A 12,810-nucleotide genomic window follows, 5' to 3' on the forward strand; every position below is an offset into this window, starting at 1 on the left:
CTGTTACTTAGAAGAAAAAAAAAAAAAAAAAACTCATCAATAACAAGATTAAGCTGTTATCATTCACATCAACTGATCAAAAACATAAAATGATATATAAATTCTACAAATAAATTCTATTTTACAACTGTCCCCATGTTTTGGTCAGTCCTGTCACGTTTACATAAAACTCTACATAAAATGTGTGAAATACGCCTTTAAGGGTATCACTCAGAGGAAGTGACATCATTTGACCCAGGTGAAGCTTACATTGATTAAGGCTGAATTCTTTCTTTGAATTGTATGATTTTAAGCTTGTTTTTGTATGTTTTTTTTTTAGGAAGACGAGCTAAAGGGTCAGGCCCTGTCACGGTTAAACATTCCAGAAAATAATGAAAATGTTTTAAATCCAAAACATGTCTAAAAAGGTTATTGAAAATCCTTGCTTGCATGTTAACAGTTTTTATGCTAGCAGGCTGAGTAATGGCAATTTAAAAATGGCCAACCGTCAGGCCCTGTCACATCAGGCCCTGTCACATTCCTGTGTGACACGGCCTTACAAATTAATGTTATTGTTCTTTTTTATTACATTTATTGCATATGTTATGTATTTAACGCATGCAATAGTAAAATGAAGGCCAAGGTGCTTGATTTTTATACAACTGTGGCCATGGAAGCGATTTAAACACCTGAATTCAATTATTTGGAGGGCTGTCCCAATACTTTTGGCAATATTATGTATGTCCTTGGCTGAATTTTACCATATAGTCTAATATTACTTTAACATTAAAATTATAATAATAATTTAAAAAAAGAAATGCCAATCAAAACTTAAATAAAGAACACAAAACATAACTTTTTCTGCATCATCAAAATCCATAAAGTCAGTCCTGTCACAGTACCGTCAGTCCTGTCACGCCATGGTCAGTCCTGTCACACAGGAAATTAAGATAAAAGTGTACTATTTGAGGAAATATTAATTAATTAATTAATCTCTTTAACTGTGTAGATGAAGGTGGGGGTATATATCCACTACTATGTTTTTATAAAAATCTCCTATGTAAAGGTAGTTATTTTACAACTACATGAGTGCCTGGTGGGTATTCTGTGATTTTGTGTACTACAGTTGACCGAAAAGTTGCTTATATTTCTTAAAGGAATAATAAAACTATGTTAGATACAATCAGGGACATGTGATCAATAAGAAAATGCTATCTGTATCAAAGAAATTCATTAGGGAACCATTCTAACATATACAAATTTGTCTGTGACAGGGCCTGACATTTTAGGGGTGAAATGCGTATACAAATGTATTTTATTTAATCATAAAAACATGCTGAGATGGGATGATATGTGTTTCTCATAGTTTAACATGTCCTCGATATGACTCAACGTTCAGATTTAAGAAAAATATATATTTTTTCCCCAAGATTTTTTAAAGTGGAAATGTACGTTTCTGGTAGAATGTCCCTTATATGATGCTGCGTAGGACCTGGATGTTTAATATTCGTCACTTTCAATGTTACACTAGAAATTCCCTCGTTCAGTGTAATTGATGTGGCTCTTAAAAGAGCCGTTGTGGGTTGAAGCAGACGCGGGTTTAAGCGCGCTCTCCGCGGATGCGGCGGGCCAGCTGAATATCTTTGGGCATGATGGTGACCCTCTTGGCGTGGATGGCGCACAAGTTGGTGTCCTCAAACAGACCGACCAAATAAGCCTCGCTGGACTCCTGCAGGGCCATGACAGCGGAGCTCTGGAAGCGCAGGTCCGTCTTGAAGTCCTGAGCGATTTCTCTCACCAGCCGCTGGAAGGGCAGTTTGCGGATCAGCAGCTCGGTGGACTTCTGATAGCGGCGGATCTCCCGCAGAGCCACGGTCCCGGGCCGGTAGCGGTGAGGCTTCTTGACGCCGCCGGTGGCCGGGGCACTCTTACGGGCGGCTTTAGTTGCGAGCTGCTTCCTCGGGGCTTTACCACCGGTGGATTTACGAGCGGTCTGCTTGGTTCTTGCCATTGCTTCGGTCTTCTTCTCTCTGTCCTGCTTGCGCTGGAAATGCTGTTCTGCGTTAAACACCGGCTTTTAAAGCATCGAACCGCCACGAGCTCATAGTGACGCGATGATGCAGGCCTTGTGATTGGTAAGTTCATACGTGATGTCTGTGCATGAGTGCCAGCCAATGACTGCGCGTTTCCTCTTTTCAAACAAGGGTTTCCCGCTCGAGATGCTTTCTATGTTCCGTTGACTACTTTGCTCATAAAACAGTGTACATAAGCTCCCTGGTCTTTATGCTCACGTTGTTGTATTTATGTGTTCTGAAAAACTCGCCTTAATTCCCAGTGGTTGTGCAGATTTTGGATTAGAACAAAGTCACATTAAAGTCTGTAAAAGCACGGCAGCGAGACGCATATAGGGTTTCCATCCATACCTTAGAACGGGGACATTCCGTAAATCTCAGCATAAAGGGCAAAAGACCCAGAGTAACATTGATGACCAATTTCTGTTTTCCTGGAACTGATATGCAAATGATATGCTTTATTTATTTGAGATAAATATTTTTTATTATATACAAAAAACGTTCAAGTCTTGGTAGAGAACTATATTTTAATATTAGGTGTGATGGATGGGGTAGCAAACACACGTTAGGGGATCATCATGCGCTTATAGCAAGCATGCGCACAACCACGATTATACATGTAAAGGTCGATGTAGCGAAATCATACAGTTTATAGATTTGATGGGTCATTTTCCCACTTAACCAAATGAGTTCATGGTGTTTGTAAAAATAAAGAAAAAAGCTCGTTGTCAGATAAAATGGGTGGCTCTTAAAAGAGCCGTTGTTTCAGTAACCCAGTCTTCAATCTGTTTATTTGGATTTGGCGGGTTTCTCGGTCTTCTTGGGCAGAAGCACGGCCTGGATGTTGGGCAGCACGCCGCCCTGAGCGATGGTCACTCGGCCCAGAAGTTTGTTGAGCTCCTCGTCGTTACGCACCGCCAGCTGCAGGTGACGGGGGATGATGCGGGTCTTCTTGTTGTCCCGAGCGGCGTTTCCAGCCAGCTCCAGGATCTCAGCGGTGAGGTACTCGAGCACCGCCGCCAGATAAACAGGAGCACCAGCACCGACGCGCTCGGCGTAGTTTCCTTTGCGCAGAAGCCTGTGAACACGGCCAACGGGGAACTGCAGTCCCGCCCTGGAGGAGCGAGTCTTAGCCTTCGCTCGGGCTTTGCCGCCGGTTTTGCCTCTACCGCTCATTATTATTATTATTATTTTTTAGATCGATTACTTCAAACACCTCAGTCAAAAAGTGATAGAATAAATCTAGCGTGTTTTCACACACTGCATATAAACTGAAAGTGGCAGTCGCCCATTGGTTTAGAGTGTGTAAATATTCAAACCAATCACTGAACTTCCCTCCAAAGCCCAACACCCTTTCTAGCGGGGATTACTATGCACACGTATTAATGACCTTTAAGACTGTCTTAATAAAACAGAAGAGATTAAACCATATAAATGTTTGTTATATAAAATTTAAATAAGTACAAAAAGGGATATTGTATGCTGTTACTACTAAAGGTACTACACCTTTTCACACACTGTATATTCTGGGTACAATGACTGTCTGATACTGTACAGCATTATGTTCCTATTGTAATATTGGAGTTTAACTAATTGGTTGGGTGTGGGTTGTTTGTATTGTCACAATTATCCAGCATAGTGCTCTGTGTAGATTCTGCCTGTACTGTTGTACAACATATAGACTGATCACTGTCTGAAGCTTTTGCAGTACATTTACAAGAAATCTTGTACATCTAAACAATGATTTATTGTGTAATACAAAATTTCACTCACTGTAAAAAAAAATCACTCACTGTGATTTTACTGAGGTTTTTTCTTTTCTTTTTTTTCCCCAAAACTAGTGTTTTGAATTGTTTGTTTAGATTGCATGAGTCAAAGAGGACAGAAGTCACATCTCATCTATTTGCTTTCAAAAGTAACACAAATCATCGATATATGTGTTTTGCTCTAATTCAGAGTTAGTGGGTGGCTCTTAAAAGAGCCGTTGAGAAACAAACACTGGACTTTACTTCTTTTTGGGCGCTGCCTTTTTAGGCTTTGCAGTTTTAGGTTTAGCAACCTTTGCCTTTTTAGGGCTTTTGGCTGCTTTCTTAGCGACTGCTGGCTTCTTTGCCTTCTTGGGGCTCTTCGTCGCCTTCTTTGGGCTCTTCGTCACCTTCTTAGCGGCTTTGGCTGCGGGTTTCTTGGCCTTCTTGGGCGATTTCTTGGCGGAGGGCTTCTTAGCCGCTGCGCTCTTGGGCTTCTTGGCAGCGGCGGGTTTCTTGGCCGCGGGCTTCTTCGCTTTAGGAGCCACTTTCTTCTTGGTCTCGGCTTGCTGCTTGTTGAGCTTGAATGAGCCCGAGGCGCCGGTCCCTTTGACCTGCACCAATGTGCCTTTAGTCACCAAACTCTTGATGGCGATCTTGACGCGGGAGTTGTTCTTCTCCACGTCGTAGCCGCTGGCAGCGAGCGCTTTCTTCAGCGCGGCGAGGGACACGCCGCTCCTCTCCTTGGATGCGGACACAGCTTTGACAATGAGCTCGCCGACGCCTGGACCTGCTTTCTTGGCTTTCGCGGCGGACTTCTTCTTGGGCGCTTTAGCCGGGGCGGCAGCAGCGGGTGCTGGGGCGGTTTCTGCCATTTCTCTCTGATCGATCGGATCAACAGTGTTTCAAACGCTGTCTCTACTCTCAGCAATGAATGACGATCGCGCGGCGCTGCGCTCTTAAATAACACATGAGAACCTTATAGACTCAACCCGCCCGCTCGGGCCTCTGTGCGCGTCCACGAGCCCCTCACGCGTGTGTTTTATTCTCTTACATTTGGTTCAAAACTGGAGTGGTAAAATAGTTAGGCGCAGTCAAAACAAAGTGAACACCAAGCAGAGGTTCTGCGCTTTCATTGGAGACTAAAATACGCGAGAGGAAATGTTTATTTTGCCTTCGTCAGATCAAATCCAAGGCGCGCATCAGCCACGGGGGAAAGCCGCGTGTAAATGTGATGGATAGTTTAAGTGGAAAGGTTAATAAAAGCCTGAACGCCTCATCTGTGTGTTCAGCAAACAGTCTGAAATAGACTTTAATGAAATCAGCATCAGTGAGGACCGTGAGGAGGCTTCAATACAGATGTTGTTTTGGGCAGCTTGAAGCACACGAACATCATCCGGAGTCTGTCCAGCCATATGATCTGGCAGTAAAGTAATAATTGGTATTATTATTAATTAAAAATAATCTGATTTCATAATCTGATGTACATAAATAAAATATCACATAAATAAAAATGTAAATCGTCATATTTGTCTCTCCTTATTCGTCCTTCATCTCAGTTTTCATCATGTGAATGAGGATCATGTAAAAACTCTGAATCTGAATGAGCTGCTCATTTAAGCAAGGCAGAGCAAGTGACTCAAAAAAACAACTTATTTTTCCTCACTGTTTCATATTTGCCTTGTTCTAGCTTGTACTTTTCTGGACAAATTTTGAAACTTTGTGTTGCAAGCATTTCTTATATCATTGCCTCCTTAAGATGAATTGCTTGTTGTATTTCTTCATAAATCGCTTAGGATAAAATCATCTGCTAAATTAATAAATGATAAAGAGCAGGCCACTTATTGTAAGTTTGTTATATTGTGATTTAACCACTGTTGAATACCAATTCATAAAATAGTCATATCATTCGCACTATATGTTTGATATATTTGTACAGATGTTGAGGTTTTGGTCAGGCTGTACTAGTTCAGCTCTAACCCAACTCCGGGTCAAGATAATGAACGTGTTCAAAATTACACGGGCAGGTTACACTGGGATTATTACTAAGTTATGAGGACACTGGAGCTGAAGAGCTGATAATAACTAAGTTAAAACATTTTGAATTGAAACACTCAAAATCAATTTAAAACTTAGTTTTGTTGGGTCTCAGTTGTTTAGAAGTTTTCGCTTATTCCTTAAATGTGTTTATTGGAATTGAAAACATCAGGGAATATGAGGGTATTCTAATCCAAGACAATATTTTTCTGTTAGATTCGTTTTCAGGTAGACTCTCTGCAGCCTCAAAGCATCTGTCAGTCATCAGATGGAAACAGGCCTCAACCCCTGTGATGTGTGGCATCAGTGCGAGATCGATGATCAAGACACAGACAGTGTGGTACCATCACATTCTCAACTTTATTAAGGAGGAAGGGTCATATTTATAAAAGATAAAGCAGAATCATCCAGAATGCCCAGGCCATCCAATCATAATACTGAAAGATCAACCACATATGGCATATTAAGAAATAATAACAAGTAAGAGAGGTCAGATATTCAAATGTGTGTGTGTCTATCGGCATAGTCCTTGTTTTGTCTAGGTGTGCCCATGATGTGCACATAACACAACTGAAAGAAGGTGCACAAGTCTTACACAAGAATAGTCAAATGTGAAGCCTAATAAAGAAGAAAATATTATATTTCTCTTGTGAAAAAGAAATGGGGCTCTCATGATGCACTGCAATTATATGAGAAACATAATTTCCCTAATGTTTCACTATATTAGCAAGGACATTTTGTGCCTCACGTGTAAAACCAAACATACAGCATCTTTTATTTAACCCTGAAACGAAACTGGGAAAACTTCTCTGCCTAAAATAACACTTTGTAGGCTACATTAATGTGCTTAAATGGATATAATTTTGAGTGTGCTTAAACTGCGTCTTCAACCCACAACGGCTCTTTTAAGAGCTACTTTAATTAACACTGAGCGAGGGGATTTCTAATGTAACGCTGAAAATAACTAATATAAAACACGGTCCTACGCAGCATGATATTTGATTTCATTAACTCCCATGTCTGAATAAACAGGAGATTTATCGAGCTGCAGCGCACACGCGCGCGCACACACACACACACACACACACACACACACACACACACACACACACACACACACACAGCTCAGGAAGGAAGTGAAGGCGAACCATAGCTCTATATGGTTTAGAGAGGGTCTTATTAGACAAAAAATGATCTGATTATTTATTGATATTCAATTTAAACAATGTAGATAACTAATGAAACATAGCTTTTTTTTTATGATTTTTTTTATTGTAGGCTATTGATATAACATTCACTTCATGTTAATTTTGTAACAAATACTTAAAGACAGTATGGATATTTGATGCCAAATTTGTTTAAAAACGTTTTTTGATGCCAACATTTTTTTAATTTTAAATTCTAAATAAAGATTCAATTTCCAATATTCATTATTATTTACATTTACTCACCCTCAAGTAGTTTTGACTAAATCTGCATGATTTTCTTCATCACACACACACAAATATACATATACATATACATATACATATACATATGAAATAAAAATGTTACCAAACCGTTTATGGTCCCATTGACTTTTTTCATACTTTGGAAGTCAATGGGACCAGCAACTGTTTGGTTACCAACATTATTATAAATATCTTGTTTTGTGTTCAACAGAAGAAAGAAATGCATACATGTTTAGTCAGAACAACTTGAGGGTGAGTAAATGATGACATTATTAAAATGTTTATTAATTTTTTAATCTTAAAATTTATTAATCTTAGTTAATCTCAACATTTACTAATACATTTTACGTTCAAAATATGTATGTGTTAACATTAATACACTGAACTAACATGAATATAAACATTTTCATTAACAAAGGCTAATAAAATATATTGTTCATTGTTAATTCATTTAGTTTTAATGCATTAACTAATGTAAACAAATTAAACCTTATTGTAATGTTTCCAAGACATTTCAACAAACAATAATAGAACAAAAAATTAACTCAGTTCTGGTAGGTCACGTAGGTTAGTCAAGCTCTCACCAGTGACTCTCAGCTGATCCACGTCTACCTACAGGAATACGACGCCTATCACTGTATACATATATAAGCTCCTTCAATATTATCAGCAGCTATCGCGTTTCTCAGGAGCTAATTACTTCCTCCATCCCCAGCTCCTCATCTCGTCCAGTCTGTATGGCATTCTGATTCCCCCTGAACCAGAATAAATTCTCGAATCATGTTGAACTTTAAATTCTTGAATTAATGATATCTGCTCCCTGCTCTTATCCATGCTAGGCTGTCCTGACAGTAATAGGAGAAGCAACCAAAATTAGGATTTTCAACTCCAACGTGAAGTCTGTTCTCCCATATGGGTCGAAGACATGGAGAATGACCAGGCGCAGATTGCAGAAGATCCCGGGTTTGGGCCTAAATCCAAGCTCAGAGCCCTCTCCCCGGACAGCACGCCAAATACGCATAAACTTATTGTATTATATGTAGATGTGAACTCGTGAAACTGAGACAGAGCTGAAGAGGAGTGGTATCACCTGGACTCAAATAGAAAAGACAGCCCAAGACCGTGCCCGCTGGAGAATTGTTGTCGATGGCCTATGCTCCAGGAGGAGCGATGGGCCTAAGTACACGGAAGTGTCCTTTTCACGGCCAATTTCATGTGTCTGATTACTGGGAGTTCCTTCATTAGAAAATGGCAAATAAATAATATAAAAAAACCTTGGCTGTAGTTTGCTGGCCATGTGTTTTGGACGTTTTCTGTCCTGTAACACATGGTGTGGTTGATTTAGGCCATTGGTTGAGATGTAGTGTGAGCTGGAGGGAAATAAGGAGATAGGCTTTCAGAGAAAACTCCAAAGTTCGAGAACTAGTGCCCATCATTTCCTAATATTTGAAAAGTCATGCTTTAAGACGGAAATATATAAAGACAACATTAAATATCAATTGCAACAATATCATGAAATCCAGTTTTCAGACATTCAGTTCTTCTGGATTTAGTCAGTTACTTCATGTAATCACAGACTTGATGATGGTGAGATCAGATCATACCGGCTGTTTTACAAACATCTCACTGGATTATAACAATTAATGGCAAAAGGAATGTTTGGAAGTGTAAACTGATATTTCCCACTGACATACGTAGCAAAAGATATAAATAACTAGCAAAATATGATTATGATATATCATAAAGTTTAAACGGTATCAAACCAAATGTCCGAGGTCAATGCAGGTTATAAAGCTACAATGTGTTCATATGACTTGGTTCAAATGTTCTGTGTTTCATGGTGCTGGACATTCAGACTTTGCGGAAAGTAGTATATTATTCAGTAAAAATAAGCAGTAAGCTGCTAATAACAATCGTCATTAATTGAACATTAACAACGTTATGGGAGGGTATGGGCTTTGTACGGAGGGAAAACATACGGAAAGCTTTAGTTTCTGCTCTGACAGCCGCAAGAACGTGTGTTAGGAATCAGGAATGGTGATTTTCCATCTTCAAACCAAACTTGGGTCTCCAGCCGATAAAGTTTAAATCCCATTTGGCTAGAGCACTTCTCATAATGTCTACGCATTAGGTCAGTAGGCGGAGAGTAGATGGTCTTTTGTGGCTGTTCGAACACATTCGACCACATGAGCGTTTACACTGGGAAAGCAATTCGGTCAAATGCGTTTTCTACCTCTGGAAGTGGTGGAAAGTGGACAAGCTCAAATCATTTTATACCCCGTTTACACCTGTATTTAGCGTCGGCCATGTGATCCGAACGACCGAAACATATATTAATTCCAGGAGAAAACAGGACCTTAGACATTTCATACTTTTTTACCTTAATAGAGCATCATGGGAGATACAACTCATGAAATCTATCAAAATCTATCAAATATAAGAAAATCTAAATAAAGAAAAACTCATTTGACTATGTTTTACTCAAGTCCAGATGATATAAAAAGTGACATGAAATGATGTTTTGCTGATTATGTTCCACTACTGATTAAGAGTATGCAGTCAGTAAAGTTGTGAAAGAGTATCAAACATGATCCTGCGTTTTAGCACAGCAGTTTTAATACAGTAATTTTGTCTGTGTCACCATTGTTTGTGTTTAAGGAAAAGAATACTTACATGATACATGTACAAACTCAAACAGGCATAAACAGAAGATATAACAGATGTGCCACTCTGTATTTATTCATTTTACTTTTAATATTGTGATATGACGTCTTCATTCACTTTGGTGAGTTTGTTGAAAATCACTTTTCATTATAAACCAGTTACTACTGTAAAATATATGATCTTTGTGAAATACATTTCACAATTTTTTTATACGAAACAAAGGTCAAGGCTGGGATTAAATCACATGTGCCCTAGCTATATTTTGAGGGAGGTGTGTGTCATGTGACACGGCGCTGGTTTCTGTCAGGTCCTGTAAGCGAATGTATAAGGCTTCCTTGTAACACACAGAGCATCTATTTGTTGTCTTTCATTGGTTGACCGAAGTAGTCAAAGTGAAACATGTCTGGAAGAGGCAAAGGCGGTAAAGGACTCGGGAAGGGAGGCGCTAAGCGTCACCGTAAAGTTTTGCGTGATAACATCCAGGGAATCACTAAACCTGCCATTCGTCGTCTGGCTCGCCGTGGCGGCGTCAAGCGTATCTCCGGTCTGATCTACGAGGAGACCCGCGGAGTGTTGAAGGTGTTCCTGGAGAACGTGATCCGCGATGCCGTCACCTACACCGAGCACGCCAAGAGAAAGACCGTCACCGCCATGGATGTTGTGTACGCGCTGAAGAGACAGGGACGCACCCTGTACGGCTTCGGCGGATAAACGCCTGGAAGCAGGAGAAGCCCCACAAACCCAACGGCTCTTTTAAGAGCCACACACTCTCCCACATAAAGAGTCAATGTTTTGACCATGTCAACTATTGGATTCATTATTAAACTCTTTTGTATTCTTAATCTATACTGCACCCCACCAAAATAACTGTTCACAGTAAAGAAATGCGAATATCACGATTATCTTTTTATTTTATCTTTTTATCTACACTAAAATGTAACTTTTTGTTTTTGTATTACACGTTAATCAAGCAAACGAATGCTGTTTCTCAAAAAAAAAAAAAAAAAAAATAGAACCAAACTAGTACCACAGATAGCAGAAGTGAATATGCATAAACGAAAATGTTATATATTGTACACAAATGGTCTTTTATTTACTATCCATGTGCTTCAAACAGTTTAACAACAGTTTCATGCAATGAAGGTCGTTGATAAACTGTTTTTAAAGCGTGTCTGACCATTATTGGTCTCTTTCCTTCCAAACTCGCTCAATGGGTCTTTTAAAATCACACAATGATTCTCAATATTAGAACCGCTTATTTTCTCAAAAATGTTGAATAAAAGAGCGGGAAACGAAACAAAGGAATCTTTGGGAGTGGTGGGCGGGACTATTATTATTCCGCCTGTGATTGGCCCTCGTGATGCTTCGAGTTGTCCAATGAAGTACGAGTTTATGGGTTTGGCCTATGAAAACAGACAATCAGAGATTTCTCGTATCGCTTTGAAAATTAGCATAGGGCAGTGAATAAATACCTCTGTATCACATTGGAAAGAAACATTACTTTGTCAGTCTTGTGATCTCGCGTCATCATGCCTGAACCAGCAAAGTCCGCGCCCAAGAAGGGCTCAAAGAAGGCCGTCACCAAGACCGCCGGTAAGGGAGGAAAGAAGCGCAGAAAGTCCAGGAAGGAGAGCTACGCTATCTATGTGTACAAAGTCCTGAAGCAGGTTCATCCTGACACCGGCATCTCCTCCAAGGCGATGGGCATCATGAACTCTTTCGTCAACGACATCTTCGAGCGCATCGCCGGTGAGTCGTCTCGCCTCGCGCACTACAACAAGCGCTCCACCATCACCTCTAGAGAGATCCAGACCGCCGTGCGTCTGCTGCTGCCCGGAGAGCTGGCCAAACACGCCGTGTCCGAGGGCACAAAGGCCGTCACCAAATACACTAGCTCAAAGTGAGGCGTGCCTGACTTCAGCTACCCCCAAAGGCTCTTTTTAGAGCCACCCATCTTTTCAGATAAAGAGCTTTTGTGTGTGTTTTTTTTTTTTTATTATTATAATTTTTTTATAAATCTATAGCCTTTAATTCCATAAGAATTTCGACGAATCCGTTAATATCAACACTGTCACCCTAATCCATCTCTTTCAGTCTGTCATTCATTTAAAATTTTGAAAGTAAGGTTTTGTCTTTGTCTTCCTTGCTCCTTGTACACATTTATAGAGCATTTGTTTCCAGAAAATAAACCCTGCTAAAAAATAACTTTACATCACAAATATAGAGATCCTTTAGTTATTATTGAATAATTACTTGAGAGACAACATTGAACGAGTAATTATTTCTATATGAGCAATGACTGTGCTAATGCCAGTGACAATATCTTATTGTTCACTAAATTTACATGCTAAAATAAGTTATATAGTATGAGCTCTAGCAGTTTATTTGAACTAAAATAGTTAAAGAGGGCCACCACTCCCTTTATAAGTGAATTGTTTAAACAAGTTGAAACAACAATTTAATATAGGTTATCATATCAATTTATTTGTGTTTATGCTGCAATTTAAAGGGATACTCCACTTTTTTCGGAAATATGCTCATTTTACATCTCCCCCAGAGTTAAACAGTTGAGTTTTACCGTTTTAGAATCCATTCAGCCGAACTCCGGGTCTGACGGTACCACTTTTAGCATAGCTTAGCACAGATCATTGATTCTGATGAGTCCAGTAGCATTTCTTTCAAAATGACCAAAGAGTTTCAATATTTTTCCTATTTAAAACTTGACTCTTCTGTAGTTAAACCGTGTACTAAGATCGACGGAAAATGAAAAGTTGCGATTTTCTAAGCCTATATGACTAGGAACTACTCTCATTCCGGCGTAATAATCAAGGAACTGTGCGGCTGTACCATGGGTGCAGCAGG

The 12,810-nt window shown here is 39.7% G+C and overlaps 5 protein-coding genes across 5 annotated transcripts; 2 read left to right on the forward strand and 3 right to left on the reverse strand.

Annotated features, from left to right (window-relative positions):
- Positions 1-1,262: 1,262 nt before the first annotated feature.
- LOC311282949 (histone H3.2-like) lies at positions 1,263-2,013 on the reverse strand. The gene has a single exon (XM_084397079.1). It carries the CDS (start codon positions 1,988-1,990, stop codon positions 1,580-1,582), a length of 411 nt encoding a protein of 136 aa, XP_084253205.1. The 5' UTR covers positions 1,991-2,013; the 3' UTR covers positions 1,263-1,579.
- A 591-nt stretch (positions 2,014-2,604) lies between these two features.
- On the reverse strand, positions 2,605-3,264 carry LOC311282953 (histone H2A-like). Its single transcript, XM_084397083.1, has one exon. The coding sequence runs from the start codon at positions 3,225-3,227 to the stop codon at positions 2,841-2,843; it is 387 nt and encodes a 128-aa protein (XP_084253209.1). The 5' UTR covers positions 3,228-3,264; the 3' UTR covers positions 2,605-2,840.
- A 483-nt stretch (positions 3,265-3,747) lies between these two features.
- Positions 3,748-4,726, reverse strand: LOC311282943 (histone H1-like). The gene has a single exon (XM_084397073.1). The coding sequence runs from the start codon at positions 4,669-4,671 to the stop codon at positions 4,057-4,059; it is 615 nt and encodes a 204-aa protein (XP_084253199.1). The 5' UTR covers positions 4,672-4,726; the 3' UTR covers positions 3,748-4,056.
- A 5,588-nt stretch (positions 4,727-10,314) lies between these two features.
- On the forward strand, positions 10,315-10,801 carry LOC311282972 (histone H4). Its single transcript, XM_084397103.1, has one exon. The coding sequence runs from the start codon at positions 10,348-10,350 to the stop codon at positions 10,657-10,659; it is 312 nt and encodes a 103-aa protein (XP_084253229.1). The 5' UTR covers positions 10,315-10,347; the 3' UTR covers positions 10,660-10,801.
- Positions 10,802-11,458: 657 nt separating this feature from the next.
- Positions 11,459-11,900, forward strand: LOC311282957 (histone H2B). The gene has a single exon (XM_084397087.1). The coding sequence runs from the start codon at positions 11,478-11,480 to the stop codon at positions 11,850-11,852; it is 375 nt and encodes a 124-aa protein (XP_084253213.1). The 5' UTR covers positions 11,459-11,477; the 3' UTR covers positions 11,853-11,900.
- Positions 11,901-12,810: the final 910 nt, after the last annotated feature.

The sequence above is a fragment of the Rutilus rutilus genome, assembly GCF_951802725.1.
Source record: "Rutilus rutilus genome assembly, chromosome: 23".
Classification (NCBI taxonomy): domain Eukaryota; kingdom Metazoa; phylum Chordata; class Actinopteri; order Cypriniformes; family Leuciscidae; genus Rutilus; species Rutilus rutilus.